This window comes from Saccostrea cucullata, unplaced genomic scaffold (genome assembly GCF_032062105.1).
Source record: "Saccostrea cucullata isolate Sc308-1 unplaced genomic scaffold, CSIRO_AGI_Scuc_v1 ctg1207, whole genome shotgun sequence".
NCBI classification, from domain to species: Eukaryota; Metazoa; Mollusca; class Bivalvia; order Ostreida; family Ostreidae; genus Saccostrea; species Saccostrea cuccullata.
In genome coordinates this window covers 299,221-323,118 of record NW_026928115.1, presented here as the reverse complement: position 1 = coordinate 323,118, position 23,898 = coordinate 299,221, and the positions used below count along the sequence as shown (strand labels likewise).

The 23,898-nt window shown below is 35.2% G+C and overlaps 1 protein-coding gene across 1 annotated transcript; it reads right to left on the bottom strand.

Annotated features, from left to right (window-relative positions):
- Positions 1–5,079: 5,079 nt before the first annotated feature.
- LOC134276461 (uncharacterized) lies at positions 5,080–23,813 on the bottom strand (the record flags this gene model as incomplete). The annotated part of the gene is made up of 5 exons (XM_062758713.1): positions 23,715–23,813; positions 18,124–18,378; positions 17,457–17,717; positions 6,493–6,612; positions 5,080–6,158 (listed from the first exon to the last, which is right to left on the bottom strand). Coding segments are annotated over exons 2-5 (1,614 nt in total), but the record flags the coding sequence as incomplete, so codon positions are not given.
- Between the last annotated feature and the right edge of the window lie 85 nt (positions 23,814–23,898).

The window sequence follows — 23,898 nt, the reverse complement described above, 5'->3', positions numbered from 1 at the left end:
ATTCTGATCATGAGTTCAGCAAAAACAGAGATTTAGAAACATTATATTTACAAGTAGTTTTTATTTTAAAGAAAATCTGATAGCAAGACGGTGTTACATGTGCTGTATATATTTTTACTTGTGTTCTATTAATTTCAAACTAAATTACATGTACATGTATGTATTGAATTAAATGAAGGATATGAAGAAAACAAACAGTATTCAATCTTAAAGTCCATAAAACAATACAAAATAATAGCAGAGCAAACACAGACCCCGAAACATCAGAGGTGGGATCAGGAGTGAGCATCTCCTGCCGACCGGTCACACCCGCCGTTTGCTCCTTGTCATGATCAGGAAATAACGGGAAAAATCATCGTCAATTCAGTGTATAAATAATGGATAAACAAGTCTTATGAAAAACGTCAGTCAGCATTTGACTTAATGACAAATTGTATTTGCTGACAAGACCATTGTATCGACCATAGAATTTACGAAAAGATGACTTTAAACGAGATATTGATATTGATAGATAAACGAGATGTTGATATTTTAGTTTCATCAACTTGCTTGTTAATAATTTTAAATATCATTTTCCGGCACATTCACGGTTTTTATGGAGCGAAGATACTGTCGTTTACTCAATTGATTAGTGTACTTATCTTAATTTTGAAATAAAATCTTTAAAAAAAAACACATCAAATTAAAACATTGAATGAACCATCCAGATTTACGCTAGCCTAGTCCACCGCCCTTGGTTAATTACTATATAAAATGAGCTCAAGAAACAACGATGCAAAATTATTGGTCCTGCAAAACGGAGGGAAATTAACAAAAACTGGAGAGTACAGAACAGTCTTCATTAAAAGTAGCACCTCGTATTTGAAACGTTTAATTGAACTCGTGGGCAATACTTTTTGTTTGGTGACATATACGTCCAAGGACTGGGTTTTAGAATCTTCATGATATAAATCAACTCTGATCAAATGATTGTTGACTATATATAACAGATGTCACTATAATAAATAATTTACTATTACTATTAGATAAATACTATTTTATCAAGGGGACCTACATTTGTTTTCATGGGCAATATTTTTCGCTCCATAGTAAAATGAAGCGCATTTACTGTTTTAAAGCATTTTTTTCGATTGATTGACAAAATTAAGCAAAATCAAAAAATGGCAAGTTTAAAGACAAAATTACAATTTTTAAAAAATAACTGATTTTAAACCGATTTTGCAATTACTAGGTAGTTTACGTCGTTACAGTATTTATGTCTTTATGATAAACTGTAGCTCTTAATGAAAGGGAAAATGTTATTAAAGAACAAGCAATTATTACAAGCTCTTCAATTTAAAACATAGAATTCTGAGAATTTCTTCATGATATTTAGTATGTTTTTATGTTAATCCGTTGTGTCTGTCATATTTTGTAGTACTCTATAACAAGACACCCATTCGTTTTTTTTTTTTTCATTTTGAGAAGGTACCACTCTGGTAACAAGATGGTAGACTTTTGTGTTTCAAAATATTCAGTGTACATGCAAAGTTCAGGGGAGATCTACCGTCCAGTTATTTTTAAAGACCCGTCTCAAAATTAAGGAACAATTACATGTACTATAGGATTATATAGGAAAATATCAAGTTTTACCACTTTCACGCAAATATACAAATGCTTTTTTTTTGTTCAAAGTATAATATATGGAGAGTAATACTATTATGTACATTATATGCTTGAACTACAAAAATGTTATCATAAAAAGGTTATAAGCATACGCTATTGAAATTAAAAGCATATAAATTTGAGAATATCATTATTTTGGGTATGTTTTTTATACAAAACTTCGTGTCCATCACATTTTGTAACACTCTATAAAAACATAAATATTCATTATATTTTGAGATGTCCCCTCTGGTAACGAGAAGGTAGAATTTTATGGTTCCTCCACATGATGTACAATATATTATTACTCATTAAATATTATAGTTTGAACAAAACATTTATTGTAGTATTTGTATCATTTGCTTGAAAGTGCTAAAACTTTTCTTTATTTATTCTTCATTTTTTTTATATACTGACAGCAAATATGCATAAACGATGTCTTTAACTTTTATGCATCGTATGACATTACAAACTGTGATCACAAAGCGATCAACATGCATGTGTATTTGGCTTTTTTATCCCTTTTGTTTTGATTCGCAATTTTAGGCCATAGTAACAAAAATACATATCTAACCAATTTTCATACTTTTTAGTCACATAATCAAAAGTTTTCACATATTATGTTCTCATGCATTTCTTTAACCTTTCAATAAATTTTCCATGTGTATATTTCCCATGTGTATGGTTTAAAAATACACCAAGGATTAGAATATATATATCTATCTTTTATCTAAAGTGTATGTTTTCACCTCCATCATGATTTGTCATAACATCTACATGTAAGTGCAGCCATGAATATTGATATGCAGTTTTATTTTCCAAAATAATATATAAATCAAATTATCAAGTAAAAATAAAAAATAGCAGAAATAAAAAGAAAAACAAAATCAGCCAAAGAAATTGTTTTTACATTATCCAAAGAACCCATTTCTATAACGTAACAACAAACTGAAAGTGAAGTTTCTATACTAAGGAAAATATCATATCATCAAAATTTTAAGAAAATATTAATGATAAAAATAACTTACCATCAAAAACCTTTGAAAATTCTATAAAAAAAGAAGAGAAATAATAAAGTGGTCTGCTAAATCTAATGTTTGTAAGAATGTTTGTCTTCTCACAAAGACCACCCAGTGAATATCTTCAGTTCTAACAATTTAATCTGCAACCCACCACTACTATGCTTGTTACATGTATGACTACTCACTCGTATGTTCTATAATGACTGGTAATTATCCATAACACTCTAAGACATCACAAAGACGTATAGAATTACAAAAGAATATTAGTAACATTTTTGATAAATGCACATGGTTTTAATTGCTAAAATGTATAGCATACTACATTTCTTTCGAAGGATGGGGTAATATGGAAGAAAGTAATTGTAATTGACTGCATTGAATTACATGTACGTTTATCAAATCGATTGGATATGGTTTGTAACTGATTTTATTTTCAATAACTGTAATTGTAATCCATTGTATTACTTCCCGTTTCAAGAGCAGACACTCTAACCACTGCGCCACTCAAACGACTTTTGCAAATTTATCAAAGGTAAATAAATGTGTTCTAACAAAAAACCACAGCTAAGTATGAACAAGGATAATTAGAACAGTCCTGCATACAAAAGTTAACGAACATTTACCTCGTACTTTGAAGGTGTATCTACGATTAATTACTATTTTAAGTCTTTTAAAAATGATAAAAATCAAACAATAGTTTAATTTTGAAAATAATTAATGATTTTAATGTACAGTAATAGGTTCCACGCAGTAACATGACATAAGGCGAACGTGACAATCCGATTTCAAACCTTTTCCTTTTCTTCACCTTTTTTCAGTTCTACAGAATTTATATGTATTCTAGAATTTAATAGTTAGACTATGAAGACATGTAACTATTTTCTTTTATGTCCCCATTAGGAATAGTATATCATTTGCGATACAACGATGAAAAGTTTAATATGTATATAAAAACAATGTTTAAATACGTGCAATTGAACCGTTCCGAAACCAACTATTTTTTGATTATCTAGAACAAAAGATCTTTGCATATTTATTAGAGAAAACGTATCATCCTTCATGCTAATAGGGCACAATAACGGATAAATCACATGTATAATATTTCAATTATCTCGATTTCGAAACTGTACACTAAACTTCAATAACCATGATATCTGTATAAAACTGAATTTAATTGATCTTTTGTACCTTTGCGAGGCCTGTATAATAAACAATGTCACGAACTCTATGACATACAAATAAATCTCATATTACATAACGCTTGACTTTTTCTCATGATTGAATCTATGATAAAATGATAATAGTTTATGTGACCACTTTTCATCACATATTTTCATTATTCGAAGCTGCAAAACAAGGGCTACTAAGTTTTCGAGATACTGCATTATAGTACAGAGTCCGTAAACTAGAGTGAAATTAAAACAATTTCAAATTCCCGATCATAAACCTAACAGATCAAAATGTTTACCAGCAGTCTTCACTTAGGCTATGACGTTCTGCTCCTGTCTTTTCTGTTTGCCTTGAGTTACATCGTACTTGTATATTCTCTTCAATCGGAAAGCCAGTCAAATCAGCCTTTAATCCCTTCTACTAGAGATAAACCTGTTTCCCATTGTTATGTATTTCATCGTTAAAATTTCTTTTCCCTTCTTACAGGAGTCTTATTCCGCTCAACATAGTGTTGCTTAACAATTTGTTGCTCCACATTAACGCTTAACGTCACCATTTTGACCATCTTTAATTAAAGTGCTTTTGCACATATGTCATCTATTTGTCATCTACACATGTATGATGTCATATAAATTTATTTTAAATTCGAGTACATCAAATTATAGAAAATCTATTTGGGTAAAATTTTTTACATTATCTTGCCATATAGCCCGATAGCAAAGAAAACTTCATTGACAATGCAATTTGTAAAAGTCAAAAAATTGCCGTGCGCCGAACACTGATATTTAACATCCCTTAAAAGCTCTTTTCATGTGCATATAACACTACAGGCTTTAAATATTTTGTCAACATATCTACAGGATGATTTTCTAACAGCATGCAAAAAATTATTAGCATTGGTTGAATAGTATTTGAGTTGATAAAAAGTTCGTTTTTTTCGGACAATCCTCGTATATATTAAAATACAATTATATTCGGTAGACATCATATTCTGTTCGTTCACTTTCACCTTAGAGACTGTTTTTTGCGAAAAAGTATATGTTTGTTATGTCCTAAATAATAATTAGTAAATAGTAGCTCATATACCTATGCTGAAAAAGAAATCACCAACAAATGGTGATTTGCAAGAAACTTCACATTATGCTGAAATAATTTGCTAAAGCTTATGAGATAATAAAAAAAAATACCAATACAATTGATAATGAGGTCATAAAAATAGTTATTTCTCCTGCAAGAATCTTACCAGGAATCTGCGCAAGTCTTCAACATCATGGTCTTTTGCATAGGCGTGGAGGGGACATTTTCTCCCGTTGTATTTGAACAAATTATCTTCTGTAATAAAAGTGTTGTCTAACTCTTTACCAAACTCTGTAGGTGTACAGCTAAGTCCAACTTTATAATGAAGGTCGATGTTAAATGTTTTTGTAAGAGATGACAACATCTCCATTACTTCTCTTTTAACGTTAATAAAGGCCATATTCATTGATATTTCTTGCATCTGATAATCAAATGCCTGTTGTAGAGAATACAGCATGCGCATCTCCGTAATGTTTCTCAAGGCCGTCTGTATTGATCCGTCTCGAGTATGATTATCATTATACAACATCAGCTGTATGTAACTCTCACTTACACCTAGAACTAGAACATATTCTTTATAATAAAACATAGCAGTGTCAATAAAGATACATTTTCTTCCGTCCATTAATGGTTCCCATCCTTTTTTCAAACAAAGCACAATCAGTCTGTAGAAGAGAAAGACAGGCAGAACAGGGAATTCAAAATACAGAGTCGGTGATTTGTTTGGATGTGAATTAATCTTTGATTTTACGTGCTCTTGAACTGTCATTCTATTCATGCTTGGTATAAAACAAATATCAGACTTTTCTTCTATCGCCATGAGACCCAGTCTTTCCATGTAATTCAACATTTCATCCTTGTATTCAACTGCTGTTTGGTTTTTTGTAGCTGTCCAGATTGCTTTTAAGAATGCCCCGGATATTTCTCCCGTAGTTGTAAATGTATCTAGCGCCTCTGTAGTTGGAGCTGCATCTACTACTTTGTTGAAACTGTCTTGTTTTGAATCAGTCATAACATATTTAAATGAATTTACAAACCACTGAATATCCAGGATAACTATTTCAGGACAAAAATGAAAGTGACTGTCTTCATTTCGCATTGGTTCTTCAGATGGAAAATATAAAATCACACCAATATCGTGATAAAAGCGTAATAAGTCTTTGAATTCCCGTCTGCTTAAAGGAAGCAATTTATCAAATGATTCCTTTAATTTGTCAAGTTCCTGAAGCTTTGTCTCTTTTTTCTCTGAAATGAATTTTTCAAATATAGCCCAATCCAGGGGTATCTCTTCTCCCCAATGGTTTAGTGACTTTACCACTTCCACAATGCTTCTTTCTAATTCTTCTAGACTTTCAAGACATGCTCCATTATGCTCTTTGAGACTTAGTGTAAAATATCTATCGCTGGACAAGTTTTTTTTAATCGTCGAAGGCCTAGGAAACTTCTTGATAAGTTCTCGGCGGTAATATTCAGATTTTTCCTTGAAAATATGATTTCATTATATGATCTGTTGTTGATCGTAATCTTCAAATAATTCTAGATACGATAAAAAATCTTAATAAATTATTATAGATGTGACTTAGAAACGGATATATATATACCTGTTCCGATTTTCCCTCTGCGTGTGTAGCTACAAGAATAACAGGGGCCGCACTTCCACAGTAACAGTTTACAGATTTCAACCAAAACAGGAGATAATCTGCAAAAAAATATTGTACGCAAAACTATGTATATTTAAACAATTACAGAATTTACTGTTAGTATTCTGCAGTGTATGTAATCAAAACATTATTTTGATCATGAAAAAATGAATTTTTGATTTACTTCTGTTTGTTTTAAGTGACAGTTTCTGAGGAAGAAATCAGAACAATGATATACAATTCAATGAGCAATAATACAACGTTTGTTGTGTATTGGAACACACTTGACCAGTGATGAAGAAAACAAGTGTGTGTGTATGGCAGGAACTACTTTTTAATTGAATGAACATGTAACAGTTAAAACCAATAACGTACACATAATATAGTTTCGGAATAAATGGACATAACATTCCTCCCTCTTAAGTTTTGAAGCAAGATTTACCCCTTCACATTAATTTCTGTGTCTTGTTTGTACATAATGTAGTTCACGGAATCATATTACAACATAAAAATGTAAACTATACATTTACGAACAAAGCATTAGCAACATATGTACAAATGAGAAACTTTAGTTTCCCTGTGATACCATGAGGATTATTATGCCTCAGTCTTCACTAGTATCACATAATCACTTCAAACATAATCAGCAAGATGCTTGGGCGGTTTCCTGACACAACTCAGATTTTGGTTCAGGAACAGCTTGAGTAGATGGCATAGCACGGTCGTCATTGGATGGATGCAAAGGACGTGGTTCTACATTGGACGCGGGTGAGTTCCGTTTCGTGGTGTTTGACTTCACTGGTTGTTGACTCACATCTGTGTTACTAGCTTGAATATGTAAGTCCTCCTGAATTGGCACATTCAAAGAACGCAACTGATCATCGTGTCGTTCCCATGTGACTCCTGGTGTTAATTCTACAGAATATGATACAGGTCCAGTCTGAGCTGTCACGGTTCCGAAAGTCCACTGAGAATGATGCTTTCGGTAGTCACGAACAGCAACAGAATCTCCTGGTTCGAATTTACGTAACACACTTTTTCTTCTTTCACGCACTTCATACTGTTTCTCCTCTACCTTCCTTCTGACATCTGGTTTCATGAGATCTAAACGAGATGGTAAGTTTCTGCCCATGAATAGTTTTTTGGACTTTCATTTGTTGTGCACTGTGGAGCGTTACGGTAAGCCATAAGAAAGTTGCTAAGTTTCTTCACCATGCTACCACTTTCCTTTTTACTCGACTTGAGACTTATCTTGAATGACTGCACACATCTTTCTGCTAAACCGTTAGAACTGGGGTGATAGGGTGCTGAGGTTATGTGTTTTATACTGTTTCCTCTGGTAAAATTCGCAAACTCTTCTGATGTGAATTTAGATCCTTTGTCACTTACAATTTGTGATGGTAAGCCATTAAGTGCAAAAACGGTACGTAATACATCTATGGTCTGGGGAAATGTGGTAGTTTTCATAGGTATCACCTCTGGCCACTTAGAGTAAGCGTCAACAATGATTAAGAATATTGAAATGAGAAACGGACCCGCAAAATTGATATGGATCCCTTCCCATGGTCTAGACGGCCATTCCCATGGGTAAATAGGTGCGGCTGGTGGTGCATGCTTTACTGCCTGACATCCAGCACAGCTCTTTGTCAAAAGTTCTATATCCCGATCTATCCCTGGCCACCAAGCATGACTTCTTGCTAAGGTTTTCATTTTAACAAATCCAATATGACCTTGATGTAGCTCATCTAAAACTTGACTTCCCAGTGACGGCGGAATCACAACACTTATTCCCCATACTAGACAGTTCTGATGAATAGTAAGTTCACTTCGGCGTGTAACCTCTGGACACATTATCGTAAACTTTCGACAAGAGGTAATCACGCCTAGTTTCACGTTGAATTTCTTCAGATTTGATAGGTAGATGTTCCAGTTGACTAACATGCAACATCTCCACTTCCGCTTCCTCTTCTTTGTCTACTAATCGGTTACCCTCACATGACAGCTAAGCGGGACAAACTGTCAGCATTGTTTCTTTGTATTTCTGTAGATCATATCATAGCTGTAGCCAGCCAGGAACAATGCGTACATCTGCAGCCTAGCTGCTGTTGTGATTGCGATGCCCTTCTTTGGACCAAATATGGAGATTAGCGGTTCATGGTCTGTAATGAGACGAAAACGTCTTCCATAAACATAAGTGTTGAAACGTTTTACTTCCCAGATAATTCCTAGAGCTTCCTTCTCTATCTGTGAGTAGTTTTTTCTCAGATGTGCTGAGTGAACGTGACGCATTAGCAATTGGTCTCTCTTCACCATTGGGCATAATGTGGCTCAAAACAGCCCCAAGGCCATAAGTAGGGCGTCTGTCGAAAGACATAAAGGTAAGTTTGGATCATAATGGGTAAGTACTTCATTTGATGTTATGAGATTTTTAACAGTCTTGAAAATCTTTTGTCCAAGACCACTTGCGTTCCTTTTCCAGTAAGTTGTACAGTGGGTGAAGCATTGTAGATAAATGGGGAATGAAACGTGCATAGTAGTTCACAATCCCCAAGAATGAACGAAGCTCGGACACATTAGTAGGTTGTGGTACATTTACAACAGCTTGTATCTTCTTCTGTGTCTTTTGTAAACCATGGCGGTCAATATCATGCCCTCAAAAAGAGACTTTATCTTTGAAAAAAATGGCATTTGTGTAAATTTACTCTGAGTCCATATTCTGCCAATCTGCCAAACACTGCGTCTAAATTTCTTAAATGCTCTGCTTCATCTTTACCCGTGATGATCATATCGTCGATGATACACTTCACTGCACGAAGTCCTTGAAGCACCATATCCATTGAACGCTGCGAAATCGCTGGCGCAGACGCAACATCATACAAAAGGCGACTGTAACGATACAAGCCTTTCTCAGTGTTTATCGTAAGTAAGGGAATCGTCTTCTACCTCCATCTGTAGGTAAGCATGTTTTAAATCCACTTTTGAGAATTGTTGTCCTCCAGACAGAGCAGCAAATATATCTTCAATTCTTGGAAGAGGGTACTGGTCAACTTCTAATACTGGGTTAAGAGTCACTTTGAAGTCTCCGCACAAAGGAACTGAACCATCTTTCTTACTGACGGGTACAATCGGTGTTGCCCATTCACTAAAGTTGCACTTCTCCAGGACACCATCTTTCACCAACTTTTCTAGTTCTACCTCCACTTTAGGTTTAAGTGCATAAGGTAACTGTCTGGCCTTGACAAACTTGGGTTTTGCATCAGGTTGAACTGTCAACTTGGCCTTGATTCCTTTAAAGGTTCCTCAATCATCCTTGAATACACTCGAATGTTTATCTAACACAGTTTTGAGATTTTTCTCGGCTTTACATTTTGCAAGCGCTTTTATTTCTGGCCAGTTCAATGTAATCTGTCTCAGCCAATCTCGACCAAACAGTGTAACTCCAGCTTTCTTCACAACATATAGATTAAGGTCCTTTCGCTGGTCCGGGTGTCTCACACTGACTTCTGTAACACCCGCAGGTTTAATTCTTTCTCCTGTGTAAGTCTTCAACAGAATGTCACTGGGTTTCATCTTGACGTTTTGAAATTTCTCCCTGAATATCTTCTCGGGAAAAACAGATACTGCGGCCACTGCATCCAATTCCATTCCCAGACTTACACTGTTTACCGTGGGATTGATCCTTATTACATCATCTGATCTTCTTATGGAGTTAATATCCATCTCTAAAGTCTTGATGTAGATCTCATCACTATCTGAACTGTCATTTATCTTTATCATGTGAACACTCATCTTATTTTTTCTTCTGGCTGCGACATGCATGTTTAGAGTGACCCTTATTGTGACACTTGAAACACTCCTTGTCTCTGTAATAACAACTTTGTGGGTTGTGGTCACCATTGCACCGGAAACATGATTTTCTTCCCTTGAGCGTATATTTCCCTGATGTTCCACCATATCCGTGAGACTTCTTTTTAGTATGTAGTTTATGTACATTTGTACTAGGACTTTGTTTAGAGTGTAATTCTGTAGCATCCCTGGCAACGGCTATATCCGTAGCAGACCTAAAGGTTAGTTCAGCCTCAGATAAAAGTTTATTTTGTATATGCTCATTGCGTAAGCCACAAATAAGTCTTTCTCGTAACATATCATCCAGAATAGCCTCATCAAATAAGCAATGTTCAGATAACTTCCTCAGTGCTGCTACATTATCAAGAATAGTCTCACTTTCTGCTTGCTCCCTCTTATGAAAGCAAAAACGTTCAGCTATTACAAGAGGCTTTGGACACAGATGCTTTCGTAATGTCGCTACTAGGTCGCCATCGATACTTCTGAAGGTTTCTTGGGTCCCGTGAGCCCTCACAGCAGTGAATAAGTCTTTCCACCAATCAGTGTAAGTTAATCGGGTACTTTTTTCTCTGATTTAATTTCATTACAAATAAAATATTGTTCAAGGCCTTCATGATATGAATCCCATGATTCAACTGCACTATCAAATGGTTCAAATCGGCCTATTTTCCCTGCCATGACTGTGAAAGCAAGTGGATCGGTACACAGAACAAATTCTTCCCCCATCCGAACATTTACTTGCACAAATTCTACTGTATCAGAATGTCACACTCACCAAAACAGTTTATCCGAGTAACTCATACATTTATGCGTAGGCTTGAAAACATTTCTCGTCGCCAATGTTGTGCATTGGAACACACTTGACCAGTAATGAAGAAAACACGTGTGTATGGCAAGAACTACTTTTTAATTGAATGAACATGAAACAGTGAAAACAAATAACGTACATGGACATAACAACATTCGAATATATTAGTACGGTATCAGAAAAGCCAATTAAAATGCTTTCTTTTCAAAAAATTTATTCTATTTTATTATAAGGTCTGTGTCTGCTTTTTGATAGTTATTAGCAGCGTCGGTTTGGTCTAAAGGAATGTTGTTTTCCGGGTATTCTTTTTGATATTTGCATTTAAACATAATAAAAAAAAAACAAGACATGAAGTTAGTGTAATCGTTGTTAGATTCTGTGATACTGAACGTGCACATACCGAAGTCAAATTTAAATTTAATGAATACATGTAAAGTTTATGGGTCTGAAAATGAACTTTTTTTAAATTAAGGGAAATCATGCAATGGCTCGGCGGATGGCTCCGATTTTGTAAGATGTATGACGTTTTAGAATGACACAAGACTCCATTCAGTAAAAAAGAAGTCTTTTGATATTTTACCCTCACTAACTGATAACAGAAATTAAAAAAAAACCATACCAGCAACTTAAACATTGTATTGTTATTTTTATTTAACTTAATTAATTTTCGTTGATAAGAACAGTATACTGTAAACCAAGTATTATACGCGTGCGATAAATATCCGCGAGTTCCGCGAGTAACCTCTGCTCGCGGATATTTATCGTCGCGAACCAGTTGTTCATTATATTCCTATATCATGATTTATGTAGAGTTATTTGCCCTTTTTTCAATACCGATCCCGACGGTTCAACAAGTAATCACGGAAAAACTTTACAGTTAGTGTACAAGAAGCAGTTGAAATTCAATTACAAACATTCAGAAAAAATAAAAACGAATGGCAAATCTAAAACTATTTGTCTAAAATGATTAAAATGTCAATAAGCATTTTAGCTTGTGTTATTATTGTTCATTTATTGTTACAGACGAGTCAGAGATAGCCTGGTTAATTACGGCTAATTATGGCACAGTCCTGCTCTGTCCAAACCATTTATAATAATTGCCCCTTGGCTGTGTAGATCTTAGAAAGCGTCGATTACCCAATTAGTATCAGGCACTTTTACAATTGAGAGTTTGAAATCAATTTTAATCTCCTAGATTTTACCCCGATTTTTGTTTCAAGAGCGTTGTGAAAATGCGTATGAAGTATACTCATGGTAAACATTTTATCTACTTTAGGGGGCGGATGTAAGATTTTAAATGGACGCAATGCACAGAATGTCTTGAATAATGCATAAGCAGACCTCACGCTACCATTTTACCTAGTTTATGGGCGGATATGAAAGTTTATTTGATTCAAAAATACTCGTGGAAATAAAAAAAATATGACCACTCGTTCGCGGAAATAAATCGTCGCGGATTAGTTCTCTGGCGGTCAGTCGCGAATAAAAAATGACGCGTATAATAGTTGGTTTACAGTAGAAGATTTGGAGGTATTGGTCATTGATGTTATATCTTTTTCCGGATTTGTAATATGTTTCGTAATTGGTTTTTGTTCTATTATTTGATGATTAATTACATTGCGCAATAATTCAATAAAGTAGTTGGAATTCAGCCATATTGTGTGTTCCATGTGCTCTGCATCACTATCCAACAAATTGGCGACGAGGATTAAAAACAGAAGCATCAATAAGCCATGGCATTGATCATCGGAAAGGTGGGACCTTATGACGAATCGATGGAAACGTGGGAGTCGTATACAGAACGTCTGGGCTAGTATTTTATTGCAAACAATGTGAACGAGGATCTGAAGGTACCCTCACTTCTTTCTATCATCGGGCCCAAATGCTACACATTGTTGAAAAATTTATGTGCACCCACAAAGACCTCTACAATGACATTTGCCGAACTCATTCAGAAACTTTCAGCACATTTAAGCCCCAAACCCTCAAAAATTGCTGAACGTTTTCGTTTTCACAAACGAGATCAGGCTGCAGGGGAGAGCGTGACAGTTTACATGGCAGAATAACGTCGTTTAGCGATACATTGTAATTTCGGGGATTCGTTGAGACTTTGAGAGACAGATTTGTATGTGGCTTACAGCAGGAACACATCCAGAAACGACTGCTTGCCGAATCACAGTTGGATTTAGAAAAAAGCCATTCAGACAGCTGTCGCCATGGAAACGGCTAGTCGCGACGCACTAGAATTACAGGGAAAGCGTGAAATTGTAAATAAACTTTCTGTGAATAAAACAAAGAAAACGAACTATAGTAAAACAAAACCAAGAACACTACCCAAACCAGTAAAGGGAAAATGTTACAGATGCGGAGGGGAACACAGAGCAAATGACTGTAAACACACAAACACAAAATGTAGATATTGTTCAAGAGTTGGACATTTGGAGAGAGTATGTCTTAAGAAGAAGCGTGAAAACGGGGGAAAACTGAATTACGTTGATGCAGATGAGTACGGAATCGACAACTATGAGGATAATGGTGGTTATCTGCTGCATTTCTCAAGCTACTACAGAGATGTGAACAAAGTCTCGATAGACCCAATCATTGTGACTCCTAAAATTGCAGGATCTGACATTCCTATGGAAGTTGACACAGGGTCTGCTGTGTCGATCATCTCTGAGACTACGTTGGACAAATTCCTTAGTCATACACCCTAGAGGATATAGACACTCGTTTAAAGACTTACAGTGGGGAGCAGATCCGTCCAGTAAGTAAAGTGCAGGTCAAGGTCGATTTGAATGGACAGAGTGAAACTTTGGACTTACTTGTGGTGAAGCAGGAAGGACCGACACTCATGGGACGAAACTGGATGAAATTTCTACGACTTGATTGGAAGGAAATCAAATCAATTAGATTATCGAATGACAAACAGAACATTTCCGGGAAAATGACTGTTCAGGAAATTCTTGAGAAACATAAGAAAGTGTTTGAACCAGGAATCGGAAAACTGTCGGACATCAAAGGAAAACTTACAATGCAGGATGGTGTGAGACCAAAATTTTACAAGGCCAGAGAAGTGGCATATTCCCTCAGACCTCGCGTGGAAGAGGAACTCAACAGATTACAGCAGGAAGGCGTCATCTCACCTATCGAGTTTAGTGATTGTGCAACCCCAATAGTATCCCTACCTAAGGCAAACGGCAAAGTGAGAATTTGTGGTGATTACAAAGTGACAGTTAATCCTGCCATGAAAATCGAACAGTATCCATTACCAAAGATAGCAGATATCTTTGCGTCCCTTAGCGGAGGACAGAAATTTAGCAAGATTGACTTAACGCAGCCGCACTTACAGATGGAAGTACCGGAAGACAGCTAACCACGGAAACGCTGAAGGACTCTCCAGACTTCCGCTGACTTCATCGGTAACCGATACCACAGATAAGGATATCGATACAATCTACTACTCGTCACAGTTTGAAAGCTTACCTGTATCATGTGTGCATGTGAGAAAGGAGACTCAACGTGATCCTACTTTATCTCATGTGCTTGACATTGTGTTACAAGGTACACGGGACTTTCCCTCGGGAAATGAATTCAAACCTTACAGAAATAGACATATGGAACTCACAGTGCAGCAAAATTGTCTACTTTGGGGAAAGAGAGTCATCATTCCTACAACACTACAAAGAGAAGTTTTGTCTGAACTTCATAGAAGTCACACAGGGATTGTGAGGACAAAGAGTCTTGCCAGATCCCATGTTTGGTGGCCGAACATCGATATTGATATTGAGGCTATGTGTCAAAGCTGTTCAGATTGTCAACATTACTTACTATACCCCTAGACTGCTCCTGTACACCCTTGGGAATGGACCAATTCACCATGGGAGAGAATTCATGTTGATTTTGCAGGACCGTTTAAAGGGCGCATGTACTTTATTATCAAGACATACAGGATCCAGCGTACGCATATTTACCATTGGTCAATCCGTCATGGAACGAGACTACCGGGAACACACACCGTGGATTCATGCTACCGTTGACTTACCAAGTCAAAACAGATGAAGGAGGAGTGTGGCGTCGTCACGTAGATCAAATGAGGAAAACTTCAGAAAACATGAAAGAGAGAACAGTTACGGACACTTTAGATTCTTAGTCAGTAGTTCCAAATGAGATATACGCTGCACCACCTACAAATGATACCATTTCACCTGGAACACCGGCAATTCCAAGTCGTAAAACACAAAGTACTAATCGAAACATACCTTGTGCAGACCGTTCAACTGGAGGCAAACCTCATGTCGTATAAAAACAGATTGTTACACAGACACCACCACCTTGTGAACGACGTTACCCTGTGCGCGACCGAAAACCAACAAAGCGATTGATTGCCGAGTGATCTTTATTTGTGTTAATTGTGTTTTGAGGCATAATAATCCTCACCATGTGAATAATTGTAATTGCATGAATTTGAATTCTTCAATTATGTTGTAAGTCAATTATAAGTTTGATTGTTAATTAATTTTGATTTACATTTGATTAAGTTGATCAGGACATTTGCAGACATTGACATTAAGGAGGGAGGATATGTTATATCTTTTTCCGGATTTGTAATTTCTTTCGTAATTGGTTTTTGTTATATTATTTGATGCTTAATTACATTGCGCAATAATTCAATAAAGTATTTCGGATTCAGCCATATTGTGTGTTCCATGTGCTCTGCATCACTATCCAACAATTGAGAAAAAGAATTATGTTTGTTAATATGTTTTACGGTGTGACCATTGGGACGAGCGCAGTATTACTTCTGAATCGTCGATCCGGCACTTCAAATCGCAAGAGACATCTAGACTATGAAGTAACTCGAGAGCTTGTCGGGGTTTACTTAAATAACCGAGCGTCTAGTTGAAACTATTAACTTAGTGCAATTTTTGTCGAAAGGCATTGCAGTTATTTTTGTTTCTTTTAAAGATTTCTAAAAACTGAAAGTTTGTTATGCTTTACTTTATTATTTATTTATTTATTCGCACAAAGGGTATTAGCTGGTACAGGAATTCTGGGAAGGTATCACATAATAACTCGCTTCATGAGGCTAGCTACGTTCGCTATAATCATTTAGACCACCTAGATGGTCGACAGTTTTGAAATTCATGTATGTGACAAAAAAGTAAAAAAAATAAAACATTGACCACATAGCTCACCTGAGTAACTTTTACAAGCCATTCCTCACCAGATTTCCCCTTTGGTATACCTATTGCGACCCCAACCGGAGTCTAAATTTGGAGAATGTTAAATCTAGCAAATAAGTTTCAGGATTTATTTTAGCTCATAGGTTCTTAAGGAGAGGACTTTTAAACATTTTTTCCTACATATTTCAGTTCTCATTTGTGATTCTCCGGGGATCATGATTTTATGAATTTAGAATTAACAATATCTCAGGATCTTCCACAGAAGATTCAGCTTTTCTGTCCCAGTGATTCCTGAGAAAATTTTAAAAACTCGCCATACCCTATTTTTTTCTCTTATCTTGATTATCTCCCCGTGTACGAGGACTAGGTCCTTCATTTCAACAATTTAAACTCCCTTTCCCATAGCAATGCTTTGTATAAAGTTTTATTAAAATGTCCCCAGTGGTTCTTGAGAAGTGGAAATGTGAAGATTTTACAGATGGACAGAGAGACAGTTAGACGGACAACGAACGCCGTATGCTCAGAAAAGCTCAATTGAGATTTCAGCTCAGTTGAGCTAAAAAAAAGAAATCTCTACGACAGAAGTAGGTAACAAATGTTAACCTGTCATTTTTCCGACAGATTTCTAATGCTACTTTTCATAATTCTATATTCTATTGTGACTTCAGGAATCTTAACTGGAATGCAAGTACAGTATGATAATAAGAGTGATAAATGTGCTATGGTCAGTTGAATTTTTTTCAAATGGACGTGGAGACCTGTGCTTTGAATGAGACCGTATAAACCTAGGTCCCGTGTCGCAGTAGGTGCTAAAACGAAAAAGACCCTTCCCTGCTTAATGGCCCTAGTCCCGAGTATAGAACAAAATTTGCAGCTCTCCACCGACATGTGGTGGCGTCTTCATATGAGTGAAAACCTATCGAAATAGACGTTAAACAATATATAATCAAAATTTATCAAATATGGTCATTTTTTATTCACCGCAAATGAACTAAATATTCACACTGAGGTTGACCAATAACGGTTGTTAAAAAAAAAAAGATATATTTATGGAGATTCAGCCTACCCCTATGACTCCATTTTGAGAACATTGTATCCTTCTGATCGCACAGCTCTTCATCTATGACATCTTCCAGCTTTTTAGACATGTCAACTACCAGAATGTAGAACGCTCGTTTGCTGAGGTAGATTTGATGACAGGCGTAATACATACACTGTCCTCCAAAATCCAAGATACTTAAAAGTTTTTTCTCCTCTATCTTTTCTGCATCATCAATTGGAACATTTTCTTTTATATGGATTGCAGGATCGCATTTATGCATAGCAACTATAAAATTAAAATATGTAACATAATTTTATTTAATTATAATACCAGTTACAATATACAGTGTTTTCATCTTAATATGATTTACAAAAAAAAAAAACTCAGTAACTTATACATGTACAGATACATGTATAAAGCATTAAGTAATTGTGATGTTATATCGAAAGGTGTTTTAGGGGGAGGGAGTGTATATTGACGTCTTCAATATTTATTGTTAAAGAAATGCTTGAAGATGTAGGAAACAATATCAAATATATTAATTAAATATTAAAAAATGTGTTTCATCTCTCTCTCTCTCTCTCTCTCTCTCTCTCTCTCTCTCTCTCTCTCTCTCTCTCTCTCTCTCTCTCTCTCTACCAATCTACCTATCAACACAACTAATTTGTCGTGCATATCTAAGATTTTTCACCTTCTAGCTTTCCTTCTTTTTCCAGTACTTCAAAAATATCATTGTGCACATTTAGTCCCACAGTAGACTCGATGTTTTGTATCTCTTCCATTGATTTCTTTTGCAGTCTTGCTAACAGTGTTGTTTTTCCGGCACCCGCACAACCAACTATCATAGTCCGTGCTCTATGAATGGGTGTTTTTCCTTTTTTCCAGTATTTCAAGTACCGATTTCGGGCATCTAAATCCCATTGTAATACCTCTTCAGGGATTTTCACTGAAAAAGAAACCATCTTTAAGGAAATTAACATCAAGTAACTGGCTGTCAATCCATTTTCACATGCCATTAATTTTACTGTGTTGCGCATCTTTCTCCACAGTATACAGAAAATTAGTTAAACAAAATGTCATTATGTGACATGAAATTAAACAAAATAATAGTTTTTATGTGCGGACCTAGTAGGGGTCGAATGGAAGGGGGGGGGGGGGCACGAAGGGCCTTTGGGACAATAAGGAGTTATGGTCTAAAAATAATTTGCAAAACCCCAAAAAGAAATTCTTGTTCCGTAGCACCTGATACCACCTTTGATGTTTCTGAGGTCCGTGTTTGCTCTGCTCTTTTTTTGTATATTGTTTAATGGACTTTGAGATTGAATACTGTTCGTTATCTCCATATCCTTCTTGTTCAAAATACAATATGCTGTGTAATATAAAATTATGGCAATAATATTCAGGTATTTTAGACATATTTTAAATCAGGAGGGATGCCTGTTTGTAATTTGTCGGTTGATAAATCTTCTTGTTACAAACATATCTTAAAAATCTTCATATAATTCTCACGGGAACAAGTGGACAAGACACCCCCCCCCCACCTTTAACATCCCAGACCCAAAGCTATTTTTTATTTCACTGTAAAAGCTTAAAGGCTTCTCGAGATATTGCTTGAAACAAAAGTGTGATAGACGGACAGAATTAAAAGACGAACAGGCAGACCGAAATTAAAATCACCAAATTTCAGTGGGGAGGGGGGTCGGCGCAAAAATGAAAGTATAGTGAATTGTGTATTGACACAATTTAAGATATATGAAAGCAAATTCCAGATGAACATGCCATCATAGGACCTACCCCCCCCCCCCCCTCCCCCAACCCCTGGCATATATATAAACCCGGGTCCAAAGATATTTGTGGCTTTCTTTCATTATAAAATGAAGGCGATTTAAGATAATACGGCATGTTTTTTTTAATAAAAAGAGAATTCTGCATACTTTTTGGATTGTTTATATGAAATACATTGTGTATGTCCCAGAGGGTTCATTCATAAAAGAAGAAAAATATGAATATCTTGGGACCCGGTAGATATGTACTAGTATATGGTTGGGGGGAGTAAAGGGAGGTTATCTGGTCTACAAGCACGTGTGATAAGCAAATGTGTGCACATACTTTTCAAGAATGCCATGATAAGTAAGTGAGAACTACGTTTTCATATTATTTACACTTTTAAAAGTCCGGTATCTTTTTGCCGGTATTCTGAAATCATTTTTTTTAAAGAACGGTGAATGTTTATTTGTCCTTACAAATGAAGCAAGTTATAATTTCGGTTATAGTTTTTATTTGTATATTGGACCCTCGGTGTGTGTGGTCAAAAGTATAAAGTGCATCTTCTAATCTTATATTTTGACGATTGATGCATAGTAAACAAGCACTGACATAATGGAGCAAAACTTTCAGACAAAGAAAAGAACTTGACTAGGAAAAATGCACCTTAAAATTCCTACATGAATGCATATTGTCAGCTTTTTTTGTAGTCAACATATATAAACAGATATACATCATGTACACACGTTCGTATATAGTACATATATATTGGAACGGGGTTGAGGGGTGTGTGATAAGCCCCCTCCCCCCTCATAATGAAGTCGATAATAAACAATGTAATATTATAGAAAACTTAGTAACCGTATACTTGTGGACCCTCAATACAAAAAAAATCTTTCATTTTGGCTTCCAAAGGAATGATTTGGTAGCCCTAAACTAAAATGGCTTGGTTGTGCCCCCTTGTTAAAACGCACTTTGAAAAATTACGCACTTTGAAAAAAAATTTCAAAGTGCGTTAAATTTGGGACCAAGCTAACGCACTTTGAAAAAATAATTTTTTTTTCAAAGTGCGTTAATATCGACCATATCAACGCACTTTGACAAAAATGTAAAGCTTGATCAATATTCTTACAAATGATTGGTGTGATAAATAATTGACTTAAAAATTAAATCACTTCAGGACATGAGGTATTGATGTTTGAAATATCTTAGGTTTTGATAAATATCATAAAAGAGAAATGGATCTTTAAGAAAAAAATAGAGAGTTGATTGTTTAATTTCATTATTTCGTTTCTTTTAAAAAATTGTAGTCTGTAATAAGTAGATGTAAGGGGGTGGGGGATAAAGGTGAAAGACTTAAAGCATAGCATTTATCTTAAGAATTGGGGGGGGGGGCAAACTATAGAAATTCTTTTTCTCTAATACGTTTTAATGTAATTAAAAAATCTAGTTTTCATCTGTTCTAAGTTAATTCATTTATTCAAAGTATCTAACGTCACTCAATGATTTTGGATAGCATGGGAATCGAAACCGGGCGAAGGGCAAGAGAATGGGGCTGAGCCCCCCACTTATTTTGGAAATATATATATAAAATAGGTACTGAAAATGCGGCTTACCCTTTTGGGGTTTATTAACTCCCCTCCCTCTGTTTTATTTGTTACCGACGCCTGTGTATTAAAAGAGAAAGAATTACGCTGAGATATTCTCTTTTTCACGGGAGTTAATAATTCATAAGTTTTATTTTAAATAAACTAAAATAAAATATTTCCATTACTAAAATCTAAAACCAGAATTTTTGTTTTTTCATATATATCTTCTTTTTTTCTCTACATGATAAAATATGTTGATGTAAAAAAAATTTCAAAGTACGTTGAGTTGGTCCCAATTTTTTTTTCAAAGTGTGTTGATTTTGTACCAATGTTACAAAATTTCAAAGTGCGTAATTTTTTCATTGTGCGTTGCCATACCCCCTCAACTGAAATTGCTTGCTTCATGCCTGTTACATATATAAAATGAAAGCAGCCCAAGATAATATAGTAAGTTCGCCATTTATACATCATCTAAGAAGAAACTGTCTATCTCACGAATTTCTTTGAGGTGATATTTTGAATTTAAAAAGAATCTCTCTCTCCCTCCCTCTCTCTCTCTCTCTCTCGAAAATTTACTTACCTTGTCATTGGTCATTTGCAAAATTATTTTGTTAAAACAGATTCTGATTGCACATATAAGTACTCTTAAGTTGACATCAAGAAGATGCTTGATTTTCTGATTGACAATATCTATGTGGGTTTTGAAAACCAGGTATTCCAACAATCTATTGGAATTCCCGTGGGTACAAATTACGCTCCGTTATTAGCAGACTTATTTTTGTAATCATATGAAGCAGAATTTATGCAAAATCTTATGCGTGAAAAGAAAAAAAAACACTTGCTGTGGCCTTCAACTCGACGTTTAGATATATCGACGACGTATTGTCTATTAATAATGATAATTTCCATTCCTACGTCGATACGATATATCCTGGTGAGCTTGAGATAAAAGATACCACAGAGTCCGACACTTCTGCTTCATACTGGGATGTTTTACTTGACAAAGACACTAATGGTAATTTAACAACCAAGCTATATGATAGACGTGAAGACTTTAACTTTTCTATCGTCAACTTCACTTACTTATGCAGCAATATACCTTCATCACCTGCATACGGAGTATATATATTTCAGTTGATTCGATACGCAAGAGCATGCTCTACGTATGAACAATTTCTTAAACGAGGTAAATTATTGACAAGAAGGTTGATGAAACAAAAATATCAACAGTCTTGTTTAAAGTAATCATTTTGTAAGTTTTATGGTCGATACAATGACCTTGTCAGCAAATGCAATTTATCATTGAGTCAAATGCTGACTAACGTTTTTCATACGAATTGTTAGTCCATTATATATACTCTGAATTGACGACGGATTTTTTCCGTTATTTCCTGATCATGACAACGAGCACATAGATGGTGTGACCGGTCGGCAGGGGATGCTCACTTCTTCATGGCACCTGATCCCACCTCTGATATTTCGGAGGTCCGTGTTTGCTCTGCTCTTATTTTGTATATTGTTTAATGGACTTTAAGATTGAATACTGTTAGTTATCTCCCTGTCCGTCGCTGTCTCTCTCTCTCTGTCTCTCTCTCTCTCTCTCTCTCTCTCTCTCTCTCTCTCTCTCTCTCTCTCTCTCTACAAGACACTTATAAAGCGCACTACCTATTTACATGTATTTGATTGCACCGATTTATTTCTTTTCAAGCTATAAAAATTAATCTTTCTCCATATGAACAAGGCGGACACTACGAATAGTTTGTAGACGTTTAATCACTGACGCATGACAAACGTGTTTTCAAATCATTCTAAAGTAATATGGTGCATTTTCTTCTATTTGTTCACTTTGCTAAAACATTGTAAGTGATTAGAATAAATTTGACACAAGCAATTTTTAATTACAAAGTGGTTAAAACACTATCCCTTCTATTTTACACATATACTTTTTCTTCTGATTTAAAACCTTACATGGGTGCAATCACTGGTCCTGAGAAAACTATAGAGATACGGGAAGTTAGGCCGAGTTACGTTCGTTCTAAGGTGTCTACTAGGTCCTTAAAGGTACATGTACTTTGACACAGATTTGAAGCAAATTTTTCTGTATAATATCACAAATTGTATATTTTAATAGCATTTCACTTAAAAATTATATAAAAATCTTATTTCATTTAAAAGTTATTTAAACTTTTGATTTTTTGGCGGGTTTGATTGACAAATTCTTTCCCTAGCTTTCACAAATTTTAACTTTATTCTTAACCCTTAGGAAAAGTGGCAATCTTGTTGTGTTACAAATTTATCCCACTGAAGACCTTTTTAAAATATGATGTGCATATTCTGAAAATATCAAGTTTTAATCAAATAACAATCAACATAAAATATCGTTACAAGAAATTTAACTAACCTACCTATGCAAACCGTTTCTTAGCCATTTTATTTACAATAACAATGCTGCGAACGGAATTGCGTGACCAATTTTCATTTTACGTACGTAAAACGGAAAATTTCAGGGCTTCAAGTGATCATATTATAGCTTTTATTCAATCAGTAATCTACAAATTTTTCTGAAGCGGGATGAAAGATATATACACAAAAAACCCTCCACGATACAAAAGCTAAAATGTATGTGCAATTCAGTCGACTGAATAGTGACTGAATGATTACGGAAAAATAAATGGAAAGGATCTTTTCAGTGGGCATTCAGTTACCATTCCGTCGACTGATAGGTGTAATTTCATCCTGTGTAAGGCAAAAGTATATAAAAACTTATAATTTACATTTTATTCGTACGAATTTGAGTATCTTCTATTATATTCTATTCTATCTTCTATACTTGTGAAAAGATGATCTTAAAAGATATATTACAGGACCAGTGCATTTCATGAGAGATATAGAAAGAAAGAGATAACATGAAAAAAGGCAGGGTACTTACAATGGATGGAAATAATAGAATGCAATGCTTTATCATCCAAGATGTCATGAATGAGTATATCTTTTCCAAGCTCAGATATAATTCTGGTTAGTATCTTTTGATAAGGCGTCCCTTTAAAACAATCTTTCGTATTTGTTTCTCCACTGTTTTTTCCTAAACAGCGAACAAATTTACCTTTTTGGAA